This window comes from Mobula hypostoma, chromosome 8 (assembly GCF_963921235.1).
Source record: "Mobula hypostoma chromosome 8, sMobHyp1.1, whole genome shotgun sequence".
NCBI lineage: Eukaryota > Metazoa > Chordata > Chondrichthyes > Myliobatiformes > Myliobatidae > Mobula > Mobula hypostoma.
Genome location: NC_086104.1, coordinates 107,529,660 through 107,552,613, shown reverse-complemented (window position 1 = coordinate 107,552,613; position 22,954 = coordinate 107,529,660). Strand labels below are relative to the sequence as shown.

Genomic DNA, 22,954 nt, shown 5'->3' with positions numbered 1-22,954 from the left:
TTTCCTTCTGAAAGATGGACATAGATTGTTTTTACCTACAAATGACAATGTTAAATGGCCAGGCTTTGAAACTCTTATGAAGTGAGCGTGAGGAAGCATCACGTGGCTCTTGCATGGTGACAAAACCCCTAACTGCAGGAGGAGGATAAAAATTATATTGTATTTCAAACATTAAGGAATTAGCTTCTAAATAGAAAAACCAACAACTTAAACAATTGAAGGCTTAAAGAGCATCCAGTATCTCCTCATTGTTTTTTGATACAGATCCTCCTCAGTTTACAGGTGCCTGACTTACGGACACCCTGCACACAGGAACAAATGATCAGGAGATTGGTGGGACAGATTTTCCTGATCCAGCAGGAACAGTACATTTCTATGTAGCTTCTTTCTCCTTCCTTCAGCCCTCAGACTGGGCAGAGCTGTGAGCTCTGAGCAGACTCACTCCCCACATCAGTGCGGCCGACTGGGGATTACTCTTGCTGCACCTGCTCACTCTCTCCTCACAGCTGTTCACATGATCCTCTCTCACACACTTCTTCATTCTTTTCCCACTTGCAAATAGTTCAGATTACAAGCAGGGAACTGTCTGATGTTCGAAAAAAAATTAATACATCAATCCAAACCGAATTCCAAGTTAAGGAGTAATTAGCGCCAGAATGGTGTGTTATCTACTGGGTGCCAGGGTCAAAGATGTCTCTGAGTGACTGCAGGAAATTCTCCAGTGATGGGCAAACAGCCACAGGTCATTGTGGACATTGGTACAAATGAAATGGGTCGTACAAAAAAGGATAAGGTCCTGCAGAATGAATATAGGGAGTTACAGTAGGTAAGAAGTTAGAATTCAGGAATTTAAGGATAGTGATCTCTGGATTTCTCCCTGTGCCATGTGCCAGTGAGTCTAGGAATAGAAATGTAGGTCATACAAAGGTGGGTCTGAACAGCTGGTACAGGGAGCAGAGATTCAGCGTCTTGAATCACTGGGATCTCTTCTGGGAATGAGGGAACTGTACAAGAGGTTGCACTTGAACCAGTGGGAAACCAATATACAAAGTTTGTACTTGCAGGGATATCTGCTTTTGCCACCAAGGAAGATTCAAACTAGACTGGCGGGGGTGAGACTTATAGAACATAGAGCTTTACAGCACAATACAGGCCCTTCGGTCCATGATGTTGTGCTGACCTTTTAGCCAACTTGAAGATCATTTGAACCCTTCCCTCCTACATTACCCTCCATGTTCCTATCATCCATTTGCTTATCCAAGTTTCTTAAATGTCTTGCCTCTAAAATATTTGCATCTATCACCACTCCTGACAGGACCTTCTACATACCCAACCCCACTGTGTAAAAAACTACGTCAGACATCCCCTCTAGGCTTTCCTCACTTTTAAATTATTCTCCCTTGTATTAGCCATTTCCACCCTGGAAAAGAGATCCACACAATCTCTGTCTCGCATCAGGTCACTCCAAAGGGAAAAGCCCTAGCTCACTTAACCTACCCTAATGTCTTCTGACTCGAGAGGCAACGTGGCAAGCAGGTTGCAGAACAGGGCGCGAGCTGATGTTCGCCTCCACTTTGCCGATTGGAGCTTCCATTGTTCGTCGACTAGGGCAATGAGGGAGATTGAAACATCGAGGCAAATGTGGAAATTCGGAGATCGTTTGGGCGCTTCAGCACTCTGTAGTCTCTGAGAGGATTCCGGGAGACAGAGGTAGTATGCACAAACCTCGCGGTGGGCAGGCTGCGGGACGGGGCGCAAGCCAATGTCTGAATGCTTCGCCAATGAAAGCTTCCATTGTGCTTAGAGACTGAAACATTGAGGTGAATGTGGAAGGTGAGCGCCAGCTGCCTGTCTTTTGATCGTTCTGCTCCCAGAGAGGGGACAGCCTGCCACGGTGCCCAGGTGATATTGCCCAGGTTTCCTGCCTTTTCGATGTGGACTTGGACGATACTTTCTTTTCCAGTCTTATCGTTTTTTTATATTCAGTTATTCACCCGATCTTTCTCTTTTTTTTTTGTACAGGGAGGGGGTTTGGAGGTTGACGTGCTTGCTCATTTTTTTGTGTGGGGAGGGGGGGATTTGGGGATTATGATTGTGCTGCCATTTGTTACTTTCTTGGTTTCATGGCTACCCAGAGAAGAATTTCAGAGTTGTATACTTTGATAATACAGTAAATGAATCTTCGAGAAGGCAAAGTTATGTGCACAACCAAAGCATGTAAGCCCAGCAAACAGGATAGCAATAAAAGAGCAGGCAGGACCACTGCTCTAAATTGCATCTTTTTCAAAGCAAGTAGCTTAACAGGTTAGGCAGATGAACTGAGGGCAAGGATTGCCTCTAGAGATTAAGATATTGACAACAGGGAATGTTGCAATGCTTTAGGCATGGCAGAGGAAAAGGTAGGAGTGGAGGTGGGGGCTGCCTTTTTGATAAGCAGGACTTAGTGAAGATATTCTTGGGAGGTTATCTGACAAAGACATTTGGGTTGAAGGGGACAGTCATCATGGTAATGCTATATTATGCCGGCTGGTGGCGTAGTGGCATCAGCGTTGGACTTTGGGGCGAGAGGTCCCAAGTTCGAATCCGGCCGGCTCTCTTGCACGCACACATATATATATACACACACACACACACAAATATATACACACACACACACACACACACACACATAAAAAATCCCCAACAGCCAGCGGGAACTTGAAGAGCAGATGTGTTGAGAGATGGTACGTAGTTATGACAGCAGTAGGGTAGTGCGAGTGGGAGTTTTTAAGAAAGAGTCCAGGGATAGCACGTTCCTGTTCTGGGGTGAGGTGGGGGAAGGAGAGACATACCAAGTTCAAGGACCCTAGATTAATGAGACACACATCTAGGCAGCTGAATATGAATGAATCCCTCAACAAATAAAAAGTTTAGATCAGGCTTAAGAGGGAAAACAGAAAGGCAAAAGAGGGTATGAGAAAGATTTGGCAGGCCAGGTTAAAGATAATTCCAAGAAGTTCTTCATAGAAACATAGAAAATATGTGCAGGTGTAGGCCATTCGGCCCTTCGAGTCTGCACCGCCATTTATTATGATCATGGCTGATCATCCAACTCAGAACCCCGCCCCAGCCTTCCCTCCATACCCCCTGATCCCCATAGCCACAAGGGCCATATCTAACTCCCTCTTAAACATAGCCAATGAACTGGCCTCAACTGTTTCCTGTGGCAGAGAATTCCACAGATTCACCACTCTCTGTGTGAAGAAGTTTTTCCTAATCTCGGTCCTAAAAGGCTTCCCCTTTATCCTCAAACTGTGACCCCTCGTTCTGGACTTCCCCAACATCGGGAACAATCTTCCTGCATCTAGCCTGTCCAATCCCTTTAGGATCTTATAGGTTTCAATAAGATCCCCCCTCAATCTTCTAAATTTCAATGAGTATAAGCCTAGTTGATCCAGTCTTTCATCATATGAAAGTCCTACCATCCCAGGAATCAATCTGGTGAACCTTCTTTGTACTCCCTCTATGGCAAGGATGTCTTTCCTCAGATTAGGAGACCAAAACTGCACACAATACTCCAGGTGTGGTCTCACCAAGGCCTTGTACAACTGCAGTAGTACCTCCCTGCTCCTGTACTCGAATCCTCTTGCAATGAATGCCAGCATACCATTCACCTCTTTCACAGCCTGCTGTACCTGCATGCCCACTTTCAATGACCGGTGTACAATGACACCCAGGTCTCGTTGCACCTCCCCTTTTCCTAATCGGCAACCACTCAGATAATAATCTGTTTTCCTGTTTTTGCCACCAAAGTGGATAACCTCACATTTATCCACACTAAATTGCATCTGCCATGAATTTGCCCACTCACCTAACCTATCCAAGTCACCCTGCATCCTCTTAGCATCCTCCTCACAGCTAACACTGCCGCCCAGCTTTGTGTCATCCGCAAACTTGGAGATGCTGCATTTAATTCTCTCATCTAAGTCATTAATATATATTGTAAACAACTGAGGTCCCAGCACTGAGCCTTGCAGTACCCCACTAGTCACTGCCTGCCATTCTGAAAAGGTCCCATTTATTCCCACTCTTTGTTTCCTGTCTGCTAACCAATTCTCTATCCACATCAATACCTTATCCCCAATACCGTGTGCTTTAAGTTTGCACACTAATCTCCTGTGTGGGACCTTGTCAAAAGCTTTTTAAAAATCCACATATACCACATCCACTGGTTCTCCCCTATCCACTCTACTAGTTACATCCTCAAAAAATTCTATGAGATTCGTCAGACATGATTTTCCTTTCACAAATCCATGCTGACTTTGTCTGATCATTTCACCGCTTTCCAAATGTGCTGTTATCACATCTTTGACAACTGACTCTAGCATTTTCCCCACCACTGATGTTAGGCTAACCAGTCTATAATTCCCCGGTTTCACTCTCCCTCCTTTTTTAAAAGGTGGGGTTACATTAGCCACCCTCCAATCCTCAGGAACTAGTCCAGAATCTAAAGAGTTTTGAAAAATTATCACTAATGCATCCACTATTTCTTGGGCTACTTCCTTAAGCACTCTGGGATGCAGACCATCTGGCCCTGGGGATTTATCTGCCTTTAATCCCTTCAATTTACTTAACACCACTTCCCTACTAACATGTATTTCCCTCAGTTCCTCCATCTCACTGGACCCTCTGTCCCCTACTATTTCTGGAAGATTATTTATGTCCTCCTTAGTGAAGACAGAATCAAAGTAGTTATTCAATTGGTCTGCCATGTCCTTGTTCCCCATAATCAGTTCACCTGTTTCTGTCTGTAGGGGACCTACATTTGTCTTAACCAATCTTTTTCCTTTCACATATCTATAAAAGCTTTTACAGTCAGTTTTTACGTTCCCTGCTAGTTTTCTCTCATAATCTTTTTTCCCCCTTCCTAATTAAGCCCTTTGTCCTCCTCTGCTGGACTCTGAATTTCTCCCAGTCCTCAGGTGAGCCACTTTCTCTGGCTAATTTGTATGCTTCTTCTTTGGAATTGATACTATCCCTAATTTCTCTTGTCAGCCACGGGTGCACCACCTTCCTTGATTTATTCTTTTGCCAAACTGGGATGAACAATTGTTGTAGTTCATCCATGCAACCTTTAAATGCTTGCCATTGCATATCCACCGTCAACCCTTTGTGTCATTTGTCAGTCTATCTTAGCTAATTCACGTCTCATACCTTCAAAGTTACCCCTCTTTAAGTTCAGAACCTTTGTTTCTGAATTAACTATGTCACTCTCCATCTTAATGAAGAATTCCACCATATTATGGTCACTCTTACCCGGGGCCTCTCATGACAAGATTGCTAATTAACCCTTCCTCATTGCTCAATACCCAGTCTAGAATAGCCTGCTCTCTAGTTGGTTCCTCGACATGTTGGTTCAAAAAACCATCCCGCATACATTCCAAGAAATCCTCTTCCTCAGCACCCTTACTAATTTGGTTCACCCAATCTATACGTAGGTTGAAGTCACCCATTATAACTTCTGTTCCTTTATTGCACACATTTCTAATTTCCTGTTTAATACCATCCCCAACCTCACTACTACTGTTAGGTGGCCTGTACACAACTCCCACCAGCGTTTTCTGCCCCTTAGTGTTATGCAGCTCTACCCATATCGATTCCACATCCTCCCGGCTAATGTCCTTCCTTTCTATTGCGTTAATCTCCTCTCTAACCAGGAATGCTACCCCACCTCCTTTTCTTTCATGTCTATCCCTCCTGAATATTTAATATCCCTGAACGTTGAGCTCCCATCCTTGGTCACCCTGGAGCCATGTCTCTGTGATCCCAACTATATCATAATCATTAATAACAATCTGCACTTTTAATTCACCCACCTTGTTACGAATGCTCCTTGCGTTGACACACAAAGCCTTCAGGCTCGCTTTTACAACACTCTTAGCCCTTATACAATTATGTTGAAAAGTGGCCCTTTTGGATTTTTGCCCTGGATTTGCCGGCCTGCCACTTTCACTTTTCAGGTATATTGAAAGTAAAAGGGTGACTTAGGGAGAGACTAGGTCTTCTTAAAGATCATCAAAGCTGTCTATGACTAGTGGGGTGCCCCAGAGGTTATAGTCGGGACCTCTGAAATTCATTATAACGTAAATGTTTCTATATGACTAGCAAGTTTGTGGATGATACTAAATTAGGGAGTCTTGTTGATAGTGAAGCAGGTTACAATGAATTGTGAAGTGATCTTGATCAGTTAGGGAGATGGGCTGAGGAATGGCAAATGGATTTTAACTGACATAAGTGTGAAGTGGTGCATGTTGGACAGTCAAACCAGGTAGAACTTGTACAGTGAAGTTCTAAGTTCGAAGTGGTTGAGCTGGCAGAAAATGATGGCACATCACAATGGCAGTGAAGGTGGAGGAAGGCTGCAGCGCTGAAGGGTCTGCATTCCATGGCACTGGACCCTGACCCCAATCTGTCTAGGACTGTGTGGTGGTTGCCCAAGTATCAGCCTCCCCACCTCAAACAAAGTCATGCACAGGCACTCTCCATCCTAACATTGCAGATTACGTGGATCCTGGATCACGTTTTACAGCCACCTGAGGATCCACCAGCACTCAACCCCTTGGGAGAACATCATACTCGACTTGAGTGATCACACTACTACTACTGGTGAGGTTGCACTTGGAGTATTGTGCACAGTTCTGATCTCCCCATTATAGGAAAGACATTTTCAAGCTGGAGAGGTGCAGAAGAAATTTCTGAGTTTATAAAATCTTGAGGGTTACGGATAAGGTGGATGTCATAGTCCCAGGGTTGGGGTGTTCAAAAATAGATGGCACAGAAAAGGGAGAGATCTAAGAGAGACCTGAGAGGTAATTTCTTTACAGAGGGTACTGAGTACCTCGAATGAACTTTCAGAGGAAGTGGTCAAGGTGAATACAGCTTAGGGGAATTTTAGGGGCACTTGAACTTAAAGAGAATATTACAGCACAGAACAGACCCTTTGGCCCATGATGCTGTGTTAACCTACATAAACCTACTCCATGATCAAGCTAACCCTTCCCTCCTACAAAGCCTCCTCCCATGCAGCTCATAACCATCCACGTGCCTATAAATCTTTCAAATGTCCCTATTATTTCATCCACTACCATCCCTGGCAGTGCATTCCAGACACCAACCACTGTTTAAAAAAAAACCTGACATCTCCTCTAAACTCTCCTCCAATCACCTTAATTAACGTCCTTCCAATAGAAGGGGAGGGGCTTGAATGGTTATGGGTCAAATGTCAGTACCCCAGGAATGTAGTGGTTAGCGTGACGCTATTACAGCTCGGGGCGTTGGAGCTCAATTCCAATGTCCTCTAAATGGAGTTTATACGTCCTTCCCATGGAATGCACGGCTTTCCTCTGGGTGCACCAGATTCCTTCCACATTCCAAAGATTTATTGGTTAGTATGTTAGCTGGTCATTGTAAATTATCCTATGATTAGGCTAGGATTAAATCAGGGGTTGCTGGCGGCAGTGTGGCTCAGAAGGCTTACTCCATGCTGTATCTCTAAGTAAATAACTGGGACCAGCAAGGAGGATACTGTGGTCGGAGTGGGCTGTTTCTGTGCTCTATTACTCTATGACCATTTAAAGCAATTCAAAATGATCCTGAGGATTCTTTACCACAGAGCAAGTGCTTCAGGCATGTCCTCGAATTTTGCCACAAATGGCCAGGTTGGTGCATTTAGATAAACCGAATTTTCTTACTTGGCAGTAGGTGCCATATTCCCTGAAATGCTTCGTTGCACTCATTAATAATGGTTACTTTCCAAAAAGACTCACTACTGCTACATTAGAAGGGTGCTGTAACAGTAAGAAAATAAGTCTTTCAGGCTGTTGCCTGGAGTGCTCGTTACAGGACTTTGTATAGAATGCTTTTTATAATGTGAAATTTATTGATAACACCATAAAGTCACACCAAGGATATATAGAATTTCTTTACAAAGTAATCCAAAAGAAGAGAGAACGGTTTTGTAAGGCAAGTTATTCCGTAAAGACGTACTCCATAGGATCAGCAAAAGGAAGATGCAATCATTCATCAAAAGTGTACATTGGAATACAGACAAATTGGAAGAGTCTGAATTCATTCAGGAAACCAACATCACTTGCAGCTGATTCAATTTGTGGTAAGGCTCCATTGTAATGTGAAGTGCATACAGTTAGCCAAATACCGTTAACTTTCCATGAATCCTCAAAATACACTTCATTCAGTCCAAGGCCAGTTCACCAGAATATCCATTATAAATCTATTTACTGTCAGTAACAGAAATTACCTTCTGGATGTAGATGAACCAAAATTATTTTACTGAGGCAAAATTCCTGCATATATTCTATTTCCAAATAGCTGTCAGTCCAGGGTCTTTGTACCAGCGGGTCAATGACATATTGATCCAATTCTCAAGATCTGTCTCTGTTGCTTAATCATGTGACTTTACTTCTGCGTTAGTGGAAACGAATTCTGATCCATTAAGTCTCCAACTTTTTCTTGTAGGACATGGACTACCTCAGCCAAGACAAATAAATGAGTTTCATCCAGGTCTTGTATTATGAATTTTTTCCCCAAAGCATTTGTATCATCCAGGTACAGCAAAAATTGTTTCATGGCCGGATCACTATAAAGATCAAAATTAACAATTACATCAATATTAGAATATAGAAAAGTCCAGTACAGAACAGGCTTTTGGCCTACAATGTTGTGTCGAACTGATTAAATTAAATGACCAACTAAACTAATCCCCTCTGCCTGCACAATGTCCATATCATTCCATTTTCCTCACATTCATATGCCTAAGTGTCACTTAGAAGTCCCTAATGCATCTGCCTTTACCACCATCCCAGGCAGTGCATTCCATGCACCCATCACTCTGTGTAGACAAATTTGCCTCTCCCATCTCCTTTGAAATTACTCCCCTCACTTTAAATGCATGCTTTCTGAGAGTATTAGACACTTAGTTTTTATTTATCTGGTGATACAGCGGCCCCTTGAGCCATGGTACCCCAGCCACTCTCAACAAACCTGATTAACCCTAGCCTAATCATACAATATACAATGACCAATTAACCTAGCCGGTACGTCTTTGGACTGTGGGAGGAAACCGGAAGACCCGGAGAATACCCACGCATTCCACAAGGAGGATGTAGAGACTGCTTACAGAACTACACCAGAGTTGAACTCCAAACCCTGGAACTCCCTGAGCTGTAACAGCATCACGCTAACCATTATGCTACCATGGTTTACAACCATTTCAAACCGCTTCTTTATAATCCTCAACTAATAAGCAGTTTTGGTCATTTTTACTCAAGAGTTCCCTTCAAGCAACCGGTACTATTTAGTTCTGTACTGACTGAATATGAAAATGCACAGACCATAGTAAATTTGCAAAACCTAGTAAACAGCAAAATGTGGAATGGAGGCAAACAAAACCTTAAATCAATTAAAATAAGAAGTTGTGGGGGGGGGGTGTCTGTTGACAATAGATTCAAAGTGGAACGAAGGACAGAACTCCAGAAATTCTTCAATGAGGTTAAAAAAATATATAGAACAGCCTTTTTCTCATGGTAGGGAAGTTAAGAACTGGAGAATGTATATTAAGAGAGGAGGGAAAATACTTAAAGGGGCCCCAAGGACAAGTATTTCTACACAGACGGTTTATTTATTGAGATACAGCACGGAACAGGCTCTCTGGCCCTTCGAGCTGTGCCAACCAGCAACCCCCAGATTTAATCCTAGCCTAATCACGGGACGATTTAAATGACCAATTAACATACCAAACAGTACGTCTTTAGACTGTGGGAGGAAACTGGAGCACCTGGAGGAAACCCCCGCGGTCACTGGGAGAATGTACAAACTCCAGACAGGCAATAGTGGGAATTGAACCCAGTCGCTGGTACTGTAAAGCGTTGTGCTGACTACTGCGCTACCATGTCGTGATAATGGGTATACGGAACAAGCTGCCTGGGGAAGTGGTAGAAGCAGTATAACTAACTACAATAGTTAGAAGACAGGTACATGGACAAGGATAGGTTTAGAAGGATATGGGGCAAATACAGGCAAATGGAACCAACTTTGGAAGGCACCTTGATCCACATGGGCAAGTTTGGCCACAAGGCCCTCTTTCTGTGATGTATAACTCTAAGACAGACATGTAATTAACAAACAATTACACTGGATGACCATTATTAAGAGTATTGACTTATGGATCCAAATAAATTAAACGGTAAGGGATTTCCAATGATTGAAAGAACTTTTAATTTTGAATACAGCCTGGTCTTTAGAGAAGTATGAAATGTAAACGGTAATGACTGAAAACCAAAAATACCTTTTCTAAATTTATGGAATATTTTTTACTACATGAATTGAAAGCAAAAGAGAAATTGGGGCTAATGTGAAGCATGACTTTCAGTAACATTTCAAAGGTACTGAGAGGAAAGGATATGATAGAAGTGGGCAGAATTAAACTCAACATTGGTTACAAAAGAGCATGATGACAAAACAGCAGTAATAGCAGAATGATGAAAGCGTGATCTAAACCACAGCTCAATTGTAATAATCCTCAAGTGCTGACATACATAAAAATTGGAGGATCCATTAGACATTTACACAATATACTTGACAAGGCTTGAAAGCTAATCTGGAAGTAAACATATGGCAGAGTTATAGTTAATGATAATAAATGTACAAGACAAATGTCCTTGGAACTCTTTCATAATGAAGCAGAGAGATCAGTACCGAACTAAGGTGTACTGCTAACAAGTTATTTCCCACAATACTAGCCAATGTGCTCCAGTTTCCATATACAAGACTAGGGTGAGCAGCTAGAAGTCTTGGTACATATTGACATCAATGACATACAGTTGCAAGAAAAAGTTTGTGAACCCTCTGCAATTAATGGATTTTCTGCATTAATTACTCAAAATGTGGTCTGATCTTCATCTAAGTCACAATAATAAACAAACACAATATGCCTAAACTAACAACACAATCAACTGAACTTTTCATGTCTTTATTGAACACACTGTTTAATTATCCACAGTCCAGGCCAGAACCCTTGATTTTAATAGCTGATAGAACGTCCTCCAGCAGCAATAACCTCCACCAAGTGTTTCCTGATGCTGCTGATCTGACTTGCACAACAGCGATGGGGAATTTTAGACCATTTCTTCTTATAAAACTCTTTCAGTTCATGCCACAGCATCTCAATTGGGTTAAGGTCTAGACTCTGACTTGGCCATTACAAAACATGAATTGTTTTTCTTTTTAAACCATTCTGCTGTTGATTTACTCTTGTGTTTCACTGGATGATGCAACATAGTCTTGTTGCATCTTTTAACTTCTACCAAGCTTCAGGTGACGGACCGCTACCCTGATAGTCTCCTGACATTCCTCTGGAAAATGTCTTGATACAATTTTGAATTCATTGTTCCCTCAATGATTGTAAGCTGTCCAGGCCCTGAGGCAGCAAAGTAGCCCCAAACCATGATGCTCCTTCCACCATGCTTCACAGTTGGGATGAGGTTTTGGTGTTGGTGTGCAGTGCCCTTTTTCCTCCAAACATAGCGATGTGCATTTCTGCCAAAAAGTTCAACTTTTGTCTCACCTGTCCACAGAACATTGTCCCAGAAGTGTTGTGGAACATCCTGGTGGTCTTTTGCAAACTTCAGATGTGCAGCAATGTTTTTTTCTGGAGGGCAGTGATTTCTTCTGTGGTGTCCTTCCAGGAGTACTATTCTTGTTCAGTGTTTTTCTTATAATGGGCCCATGAACAGAGACTTAGCAAGTTCTGGAGACCTCCGAAGGTCTTTTGCTGTTACCTTTGGGTTCTTTTTCACCTCCTTTAGCATTGCATGTTGTGCTCTTGGTGTGATCTTTACAGGACACTCCAAGGGAGAGTAGCAACAGTACTGCATTTCTTCCATTTATAGACAATTTCTCTACTGGGAACTGATAAAACACTCAGGTCTTTAGAAATGCATCTCTACAATTCTTCTGGAATCCTCTAAAAGGTTGTTGATCGAGGCGTGGTGCATGTAAACTGATTTTTCTTGAGAAGAGTAGGCTCCGTCAGTAACCTGACTTTGTGCGTCTTTCTTTTTATGGGGCAGGGCACCTCTACATCCCACACCTCCAATCTCATCTCCATAACTAGAACACTTAACTTCAAATAGTTTTGTAGAAGGCATTACAATAAGACACAGGAGCAGAATTAGGCCACCTGGCCCATCGAGTCTGCTCTGCCATTCAATCATGGCTGATCCTTTTTCTTTCTCCTCCTCAACCGCAGTTCCCAGCCTCCTCCACGTAACCTTTGATGCCATGTCCAATCAAGAACCTATCAATCTCTGCCTTAAATATACCCAATGACCTGGCCTCCACAGCTACATGTGGCAACAACTTCCACAAGTGCACCACCCTTCGGCTAAAGAAATTTCTCCGCATCTGTTTTGAAAGGGCGCTCCCTTATCCTGAGGCTGTACCCTCTTGTCCTAGACTCCCCCACAATGGGAAACATCCTTTGCACATCTACTCTGTCCAGGCCTTTGAATATTTGAAAGGTTTCAATGAGATCCCCCCTCATCCTTCTGAATTCCAGCAAGCACAGACGCAGAGCCATCAAACATTCCTCGTATGATAACCCTTTCATTCCTGGAATCATCCTTGTGAACCTCCTCTGGACCCTCTCCAATGCCAGCTCATCTCTTCTAAGATGAGGGGCTCAAAACTGTTCACAACACTCAAGGTGAGGCCTCACCAGTGCCTTATAAAGCCTCAGCATCACATCCCTGCTCTTGTATTCTAGTCCTCTTGAAATGAATGCCAACATGGCAATTGCCTTCCTCACCACCGACTCAACTTGCAAGTTAACCTTTAGGGTATTCTGCCCAGGTCTCCCAAGTCCCTTTACCTCTCAGATTTTTGGATTTTCTCCCCATTTAGAAAATAGTCCACATTAATTTCTACTACCCAAGTGCTTGACCATGCATTTTCCAACATTGTATTTCATTTGTCACTTTCTTGCCCGTCCTGCTAATCTGTCCAAATCCTTCTGCATCCTACCTGTTTCCTCAACACTACTTGTGCCTCCACCAATCTTTGTATCATCTGCAAACTCGGCAACAAAGCCATCTATTCCATCATCTAAATAATTTATATACAACATAAAAAGAAGTGGTCCCAACACCGACCCTGTGGAACACCACTAGCCACTGGCAGCCAACCAGAAAAGGATCCTTTTATTCCCACTGGCTGCCTCCTACCAATGCTCTAACCATGCCAGTAACTTTCCTGTAATGCCAAGGGCTATTAACTTGTAAGCAGCCTTATGTGTGGCACCTTGTCAAAGGCCTTCTGAAAGACCAAACATACAACATCCACTGCATCCCCTTTATCTATCCTGCTTGTAATCTCCTCAAAGAATTCCACCAGGTTCCTCAGGCAGGATTTTCCCCGAAGGAAACCATGCTTACTTTGTACTATCTTGTCCTCTGTCACCAAGTACTCCATCACCTCATCCTTAACAATTGACTCTAAAATTTTCCCAACCACTGAGGTCAGGCTGACTGGTCTATAGTTTCGTTTCTGCTGCCTTCCTCCTTTCTTAAAGAGTGGAGTGACATTTGCAATTTTCCAGTCCTCTGGCACCATGGCAGAGTCCAATGATTTTTGAAAGATCATTTCTCATGCCACCACAATCTCTGACGCTGCCTCTTTCAGAACCCTAGGGTGCAGTTCATCTGGTCTGGGTGACTTATGTACCTTTAGGTCTTTCAGCTTTTTGAGCACCTTCTCTCTTGTAATAGTAACTGTACCCACTTCTCTTCCTTCACACACTACAACATCAAGTGTGCCCCAGAGGTTCACATACTTTTTTGAACTTAGCCTGCAATTGCTTAAATGGTGTATTCAGTAATGACAAGAAGTAGTACAATTGTTTGTGTGTTATTAGTTTAGGCAGGTTTTCTTTGTTTATTATTGTGATTTAGATGAAGATCAGACCACATTTTATGAGTAATTAATGCAGAAAACAAGGTAATTGCAAAGGGCTCACAAACTTTTGCTTGCATCTATAGGTAGGAAAAGTGAGGAAATCCTGAAGAGAGATTTTAGGGAGCTAGATAGAACACTGAAAAGTGGGACCTCCAATGAGTAATCTCTGGATTTCTACCTGTGCCACGTGCTGGAGAGGGTAAGAACAGGATGATTTGGCAGGTGAATGTGTGGCTGAGGGGTGGGTACAGGGGGCAGGGTTTCAGATTTCTGGATCTATGGGATCCCTCCTGGTGAAGGTACAACCTGTACAAAAGGAATAAGCTACACCTGAACTCTGAGGGACAGGTTCGCTGGAACTGTAGGAGAAGATTCAAACTAATGTGGCAGGGGATGGGAACCAGAGTGATAGGGCTGAGGATGCGGCAGTTGATACAGCAGCAGAGGCAGTATGTAGTACGACTGTGAGAAAGGACAGGCAGATGATAGGGCAAAATTGCAGTCAATGGAATGAGTTGCAGTGTAACCAGGGGGACAAAATCAAAAAGAGTGACAAATACAGAACTGAAGGTGTTATATTTGAATGCACTGTGGAATTCTTTGCCACAGGGGATTGTGGAGGCCTGGGCATTGAGTGTATTTAAAGTGGTGGTTGACAGATTTTTGAATAGTCAGGGCGTGAATGGTTATGGGGGGTGGGGGAGAACAGGAGAATGGGGTTGAGAGGGAAATGAATTGGCAAGATCAAATGGCAGAGCAGACTCGAAGAGTATAATGGCCTAATTTTGCTCCAATGCCTCACGGCATCAGTTGAAAACCATTTGAAAATCAGACGAACCCAATGGGTGGCACGGAAGCATAGCAGAGATCACAATCGTTTTACAGCGCCATCAATCACTGATCACGGTTCAATTCCTGTCACTGTCTGTAAAGTGTTTGCACATTCTCCCCATAACTGCATGGATTTTCTCCAGGTGCTCCATTTCCTCCCACATTCCAAAGATGTACGAGTCAGGGCAAGTGAGTTAAGGGCATGCTATGTTGGCAATGGGAGTGTGATGACACCTGCAGGCTACACCAGAATATCCCTGACACAAACAACACATTTCACTGTATGTTTCAATGTCCAAGCTAATCTTAACATCTTCACTGGAACTATACTCCATGTTTAAGATGTTAGCGACCACGCTGTGTCAATTCATGGAGACTAGTAAGAGATTGAGGTAACAACCACAAAATTATTTAGCCAAGAGGTACTTTAGGAGATGGACAAAAGGGTGGTTGTTAATTTAACCTGTCTGATGAAACTCAACCATGTTTAACTACCACCAGCAAGTTTGTAGTTGCTTATTCTTGTAAACCTTTCCTTTTAAAAAGAAAAAAAAGTTTATACTTACCATTCAATAAGAACTCCTTTCAAGACATTAACCATCTTTAATGAAACTCCAAGATATGACTGAAGATAGTAAATAGGTGTGCAAGCTGAAAATCAGAAACAAAATTTACATAAAATGCATTTAGTTCTTAATTCTACAGCGACTAGATTTCTGACCAGAAAATGCACAGAGGCCTTTCCAGTCAAAAGCATTCACTGACTTTGCATACATTGAATCTCCCTGGAGGGAAGATATGTTTAGAAATTAGAAAAACTGCAGATGCTGCAAATCTGAGGTAAAACAAAAACTTCTGAAAACACTCAGGACAGGCAGCATCTGTGGAAAGACTCATAATCAGAGCAGAGAGAAAGAAACCTACTGAAGACAACAGCTAGCTACATAATGTGATTCAGTTAATGCTGTCAATGACTTCACAACCATAATGGGCAATATATCTATGTTATTCTAAGTAAAAAGAAAGTCTTCACTGTTTTATCTTCGAAGGGGGTTTATCCACCTTAATGTTCAAAAGGCCAAATACCATCTCCCTATGTCAATTTGCCCCAGCAGCTCTCTGATCTTGCAATCCAAATGTTGTTCAGTACCTCGCCTAATTCCTCTGGCTTGAAATACAAATACCTTGCTTTGCTCTCAGGTGGTTCAACTCTCTCCCTAATTACTCTCTCATTTCTAATATATGTATAAAAATCCCTTAGGATTCTCTTTAATCCTACTTTCCAGGGACATTTCATGGTTCCTCTTAGCCCTCCTGGTTCCAGATTTAAGATCTCTGCTGCTTCCTTCATATTCCTCCAGGACCCTATCCCACTGCAGCTTTTTCAGTAACCCCACCATGGTTTTTTTCCAATGACTTTTGTTGATTTTAGGTTGCACGATCTAATAAAGTCCAAGGATCTTGATATGCTTGGACTGTTCGTTCATCAATGTGTTAAGGAAAATTATTGTGATATACTAACCATTTTCATCGATGGATCAAAAGATAATTTAACAGGGAATGTTGGTGTGGGTGTGGCTGTTTTTGTGCCTGAATTACAGGTAACAATAAAGAAACGTCTTACTAACCATTTATTAGTATATACAACAGAGCTGGTTGCCATCTATTTGGGCATAAAGTGGGTGGAGGAAATCTGCCCATGCAAAGTTATAATTTGTTCAGATTCCTTGTCTGTTCTGATGAGTCTTAAAACAGGTCATTCCGGCAGTAGGTCAGATTTACTGCAGGAGTTCTTTAAACTTTATTTCACATTCAAAGTATTAGTCTACATGTCTGCTTCTTATGGGCCCCTGCACATAGAGGTGTTGAGGGGAATGAGCTGGTTGATTGTTTAGCCAAAAAAGCTGTGAAAAGTTCACTTGTGGATATTGGCCTTCCACTTAGCAAATCAGAATCTAAGGGATTTGTAGGGCTAAGAATTAGGGGATTATGGCAAGACTTGTGAGATAATGGGTATAAGGGGAGACACCTTTACAGAATACATAAAATTATTAGATTAATCGGAAAAGGGAGAAGACAAGAAGCGAAGCCATTATATTGACTTAGAATTGGGCATACTATGCTTAATTATCCCTTATATCCTGTTGGAAAACCACTCTGAGGTGTGTAGGTGTCGTCATCATTATGAAACAGTTGATCTTTTACAATGTGAAGCATATAAGCTTGAAAGAAAGCAAATGCAGGCTGCACTACTAGCTTTGGGGATTGACAGTTTTCATTTAAAAACTTTACTAAGTTGTGGAAGAAACTAATTTAATTCACAATACTGTCTTTCATTATTTACACTCTATTGGGCTTTTTAGGGTAACTTAGTTTTCATTTGATAAAGGAACCAGGAGAGGTTTTACTTCCCAACTCTCTGCACCACACTCCAGTCCAGTAGGTGGCAGTAATGCACCTTTAAGTTGGACTGCCAACTGTCATTAAAAGTCAGAGCAGTAGTTTTAAGTATCCAATTTTGCCACACAGGATGGAATACAGAAGCCTTTACCATTTAATACAGACATGACCGTACATTGACATCAACTGGCCAAAACGGTTTTGCATTTTCAGATGTACAATAATGTAAATTTGCCTTCCTTTGTGGGGCTTGCCGCATTACGACTTCACCATCAAAAACAAAAAAACAGGTAGCTCATCAAGATCCTCATCAGCAAGTTCAACCACCTGAGGGGCAAACCACTCCACATCGCCAAGGCTCATCTTACAACATGCACTTAATATTGAATTGCAGCTCTGGGCAAACACATTAATGTATCACTTAAATGTGCAAGAATTCGGCTAAAATTAGAAAGCAACAGGTAAAACAATATCAGTAGCATACATATACAAATCAAAGCGGTAAATTATGACAAACTGTTACTCCATACAGTACAGTATACTGGGAACAGTTAGCTCCGTGTACCAAAACCATAATAATGGTACACAGAGGTAACAAAGTCCAGAACCTACTAACAGGACTTTATGGAGGTAACAGTTTGCCCGGTCCATCACGGGTTAAAGTCCTCCCCACCACTGAGCACATCTACACGGAGCGTTGTCACAGGAAAGCAGCATCCATCATCAGGGACCCCACCACCCAGGTTACACTCTCTTCTTGCTGCTGCCATCGGGAAGAGGGTAAAGGAGCCTCAGGTCTCACGCTACCAGATTCAGGAATAAGTGCTACATCCCCTCTCTCACTACTCCTCAGGGCCCCAAACAGTCCTTTCCGGTGATGCAACACTTCACCTGTGAGTCTGTCGGGGTCATATACTGTGTCTGGTGCTCCCGTGTGATCTCCTGTAAATATGATTATGATTATGAAGACACACAGTCCTCTTTTATTGTCATTTAGTAATGCATGCATTAAGAAATGATACATTATTTCCTCCAGTGTGATATCACAAAACACAGGACAAACCAAGACTGAAAAGACTGACAAAACCACATAATTATAACACATAGTTACAACAGTGCAACAATACCATAACTTGATGAAGAAGTCCATGAGCACAGTAAAGTTCAAAGTTTCTCAAATGTTCCACATCTCACGCAGACGGGAGAGGGAAGAAAAACTCTCCCTGCCATGCCCACCACAATCCGACTCTGAGTCATCCGAAAACTTCGAGCTCTGATCAGTTCTCCGACACTGAGTACTGAGCGCCATCTCTGTCCAAATGATTCAACCTCCTTCTCGGTCGCCAAATGCAGGCAAAGCCGGGGATTTTGAGGCCTACCCTCCGAAAGATTCCGGACCACACAGTAACGACAGCAGCGAATGGGCGTTTCAGAAATTTCTCCAGATGTTCCTCTGTGCTTTCACGTCCCTCTCCATCAAATCAGAATTGTCCATGGCCCCTAGTCAGACCCAACATAGATTGGGAGACCACTTTGTCAAGCACCTATGCTCCGTCCACCAGAAGAAGCAGGATCTCCCAGTGGCCACCCATTTTAATTCCTCTTCCCATTCTGATATGTCATTTCATGGCCTCCTTCATTGGCGCAATGAGGCCACATTCAGGTTGGAGGAGCAACACCTCATATTCCATCTGGGTAGCCTCCAACCAGATAGTATGAACATCAATTTCTCGAACTTCCGGTAATGCACCCCCTCTTCACCATTCCCCATCCCCTTTTCCCTCCCTCACCTCATCTCCTTGCCCACCTATCACCTCCCTCTGGTGCTCCTCCCCCTTTTCTTTCTTCCATGGCCTTCTGTCCTCTCCTATCAGACTCCCCCTTCTCCAGCCCTGTATCTCTTTCACCAATCAACTTCCCAGCTCTTTACTTCATCTCTCCCCCTCCCAGTTTCACCTCTCACCTTGTGTTACTCTCTCCCCTCCCACACCTTTTAAACCTACTCATCTTTTTTTTCTCCAGTCCTGCCGAAGGGTCTCGGCCTGAACTGGCTACTGTACTCTTTTTCTATAGATGCTGCCTGACCTGCTGAGTTCCACCAGCATTTTGTGTGTTGCTTGTGCAAGGTCCCGGGAAAGGTTTCACTAATAACGTAATGGTCTTTCTGCAGGAGCAGTGTTCAGGTTACGGTGAGAGGTAACGGGTGCTTTTGGAATGTGAGCTTGGTCCTTTGTTCTGCGGGAGATGAAGAGGGAAGACACTGGAGAGAACCAATCGTAAGATTCGACCTGTTGGGGCACCATGATTCAATGCAGCAAGGTGCCGCAGTTGACGGAGTATCGGTGAATATTACTTTTGGAAGAGCTGAGCTTCAACTTGTGCACATTTGACTGTTTAATTATAATGGGTCTTTTTTGTTGTTTTCTTTCTTTTCTTTACTAACCCTTTAAGCTAAGATTCATAAATGTAATTCCTTTAATCATATGCAGTGTGCTGTCTGTTGTTTCTTGGCACTGAGTTGCAACAGGGCAGCAGATTACACAGCATCCACACCAACCGGGGCTTTGGGGTGGGAGAGCCGTTCCAATCTCACAGGTTTGGCGGGACTGGTATGTGTATTCCCTAGGAGGAAATCAGCGGGGTTTCACTTGGATCTCCAACATGGTACTGTGACAGACACCAAAAGTTTTTTAAATATGTGAAGAGTCAAAGGGAGGCAAGTGGATATCAGACCACTGGGAAATGAGGCCTTAAGAGATAGTAATGGGGACAATGAAATGGCAGACCAACTTAGTAAGCATCTTGCATCAGTCTTCAATGTGGAAGACACTAGCAGTATGCCAGAAGTTGAAGAGTGTCAGGGGCCAGAACTGTGTGTAATTGCTATTCCTGAGAAAGTGCTTGGGCACCAGAAAGGTCTGAAGGTAGGTAAGTCACCTGGACCAGTTGGACTACATCCCAGGATTCTGAAAGAGTTAGCTGAAGAGATTGCAGAGGCATTAATAATCTTTCAAGAATCACTTGATTTTGGAATCGTTCCAGAAGACAGGAAAAGTGTCACTCCACACTTTAAAAAAGGGGGGGGAGGCAGGCAGAAGGAAGGAAATTATGGGCTAGTTAGCCTGACTTTCATGGTTGGGAAAATGATAGAATAGGTCAAAGTCAGCATGGTTTCCTTCAGGGGGAATCTTGCCTGACAAATCTGCTGAAATTCTTTCAGGAAATAACAGGCAGGATAAACAAAGGAGAGTCACTGCATGTTGTTTACTTGGATTTTCTGAAGGCCCTTGACAGGGTGCTGCATGAGGCTGCTTAACAAAATAAGAGCCCATGGTATTATAGGAAAGAGTGATAAAGATGGCCATTTCAGGTTGACTGCTGTTGCCTTGTGGTATTCTGCAGGGGTTGGTGTTGGGACTGCTTCTTTTCACATTATATGTCAATGATTTGGATGACAAAATTAATGGTTTTGTGGCCAAGTTTGCAAATGCTACGAAGATAAGTGGAGGGGTAGGTAGTATTGAGGAAGCAAGGAGCCTGCACAAGGACTTGGATTGGGAGAATGGGCAAAGATGGAATATAGTGTAGGGAAGTGTGTGGTCATGCACTTTGGTAGAAGGAATAAAGGTGTAGTCTATTTTCTGAATGGGGAGAAAATTCACAAATCAGAAGTGCAAAGGGACTTGGAAGCCTTTGTGCAGGATTCCCTAAAGGTTAACTTGCAGGTTTAGTCAGTGGTGAGGAAGACAAGTGCAATGTTCGCATTAATTTCGAGAGGACTAGAATATAAAAACAAGGATTTAATGGTGAGGCTTTATAAGGGACTAGTCAGACCACACTTGGAGTATTGTGAGCAGTTTTGAAAAATGTGCTGGCATTGCAGAAAGTCCAGAGGAGGTGCACGGGAATGAAAGGATTAACATATGAGGAGCATTTGATTGTTCTGGGTCTATACTCGCTGGAATAAGAAGAATGAGGGGGGTGTCACTAAAATCTATTGAATATTAAAAGTCCTGGATGGGGTGGATGTGGAGAGGACATTTCCTATGAGGGAGTCTAGGACCAGAGGGCACAGCCTCACAATAGAGGGATGTCTATTTAGAACAGAGATGAGGAGGATCTTCTTTAACCAGAGAGGGGTGAGCTTGAGGAATTCATTGTCACAGACAACAATGGCAGCCAAATCATTGAGTATTTTTAAAGCAGAGGTTAAAAAGTTCTTGATTAGTCAGGACATCAAAGGTTACAGGGAGTACACAGGAGGATGGAGTTGAGAGGGATAATAAATTGGTAACTGATGAAATGGTGGAACAGACTTGATGCGCCGAATGACCGAATTCTGCTCCTGTATCTTACGGTCCTTGATGTCGACGTTTTGAATGACCAGAAACTTCAGTACCATGCACAACAGCACATAGGAGAATGGGTGTGGGACAAGTAGAAATGGGAGTATTCCATCACACACCAGGTGTACCTTATAGCCTGGTGGGTGAACCACTCTACCAGATGCTTGTTCCACAAACCGACTATATTTACCATTTTTCTATTCTCTCAGATGGGCACAACCTTACATTGGGACAACAGGGGCAGATATGATAAGACATAGGAGCAGAATTAGTGCATTTGGCCCATCGAGTCTGCTCTGCCATTTAATCATGGCTGATCCTTTTATTCCCCTCCTCAGCCCCACTTTCCAGCCTTCTCCCCATAATCTTTGATGCCATGTCCAACCAAGAACCTATCAAGTTCTGCCTTAAATACCCCCCAAACACCTGGCCTCCACAGCTGCCTGTAGTACTAAATTCCACAAATTCACCCCCTCTGGCTAAAGAAATGTCTCTGAATCGCTGCTTTAAGTGGACACCCCTCTATCCTGAGGCTGTGTCCACTTGTCCTTGACTCCCCCACCATGGGAAACATCCTTTCCAAGTCTGCTCTGCTCTGCCTGGACCTTTCACCATTCGAAAGGTTTCAATGAGATGCCCCCTCATCCTTCTGAATTCCAGCGAGTTCAGACCCAGAGCCATCAAACGTTCCTCGTATGATAACGTAACTGAGACGCTCACTCGCGAACGAACACACACGCACAGAGGGAGCGCGGCGCTACCACAGGATCCACCTCTCCCGGCTTCTCTCGTCGTTCACCTGCCGAGACACCGACCCGACCCTCCGGCCACCAGCTGTTGGCGAGGCCTTGCCGACTCCCGACGGCAACAGCTGCCACGCTCCGGCCCGGAGGCTGCAAGCAGCGGCAGCAGAGCCCTGCGGGCCCAGGCTTAACGCTGGCGGGCAGTCGGCCAGGCAGGGACTCGCACGGCGGGGCCTTCCCTCCAGCCCGCGGTCCCGTCACGAAGCGACACTCACCGCCCCGACCCGGTCCAGAGCCTCCCGACGCACAGGCAGCGGGCCCGCAGCAACCTGGGACATCCTGCGCGGCAACCAATCAGAGCGGGCGGAGCGGGGCGGGGCGGGGCCGATCGCCGGGGTGGCTCCTGGCCGGGAGCCCACGTTCCGTTGTGGCTGCGCTCAGGCTGGGAGCAGCGAGACGGGGAGGTGTGGCGAGCCCTTGGGGCCACAATGGTGCTCCGTGCACGGAGGAGGGTAGCGCTATGAATGTGCAGGGATGTTCCTTTATTGCATCTGAAATTTAAAAAAAAGCCCAGGAGGTTTAGTAGAGAATCCCAGTATTGGGCAGGGTGGTGTGGGAGAGCAGTTG

General features: G+C 43.7%; 1 protein-coding gene across 5 annotated transcripts; it reads right to left on the bottom strand.

Moving 5' to 3' along the window:
• Positions 1-7,872: 7,872 nt before the first annotated feature.
• gtf2h5 (general transcription factor IIH, polypeptide 5) lies at positions 7,873-22,664 on the bottom strand. 5 transcript variants are annotated; one of them, XM_063056571.1, is made up of 3 exons: positions 22,603-22,664; positions 15,405-15,489; positions 7,873-8,635 (listed from the first exon to the last, which is right to left on the bottom strand). In XM_063056571.1, the coding sequence occupies exons 2-3, from the start codon at positions 15,437-15,439 to the stop codon at positions 8,455-8,457; spliced, it is 216 nt and encodes a 71-aa protein (XP_062912641.1). In that variant the 5' UTR covers positions 15,440-15,489; positions 22,603-22,664; the 3' UTR covers positions 7,873-8,454. The 5 variants fall into 5 exon arrangements, with proteins under 5 accessions (XP_062912641.1, XP_062912645.1, XP_062912642.1 ...); XM_063056575.1 differs by lacking the exon at positions 22,603-22,664 and adding an exon at positions 22,327-22,596; XM_063056572.1 differs by lacking the exon at positions 22,603-22,664 and adding an exon at positions 22,384-22,507.
• Between the last annotated feature and the right edge of the window lie 290 nt (positions 22,665-22,954).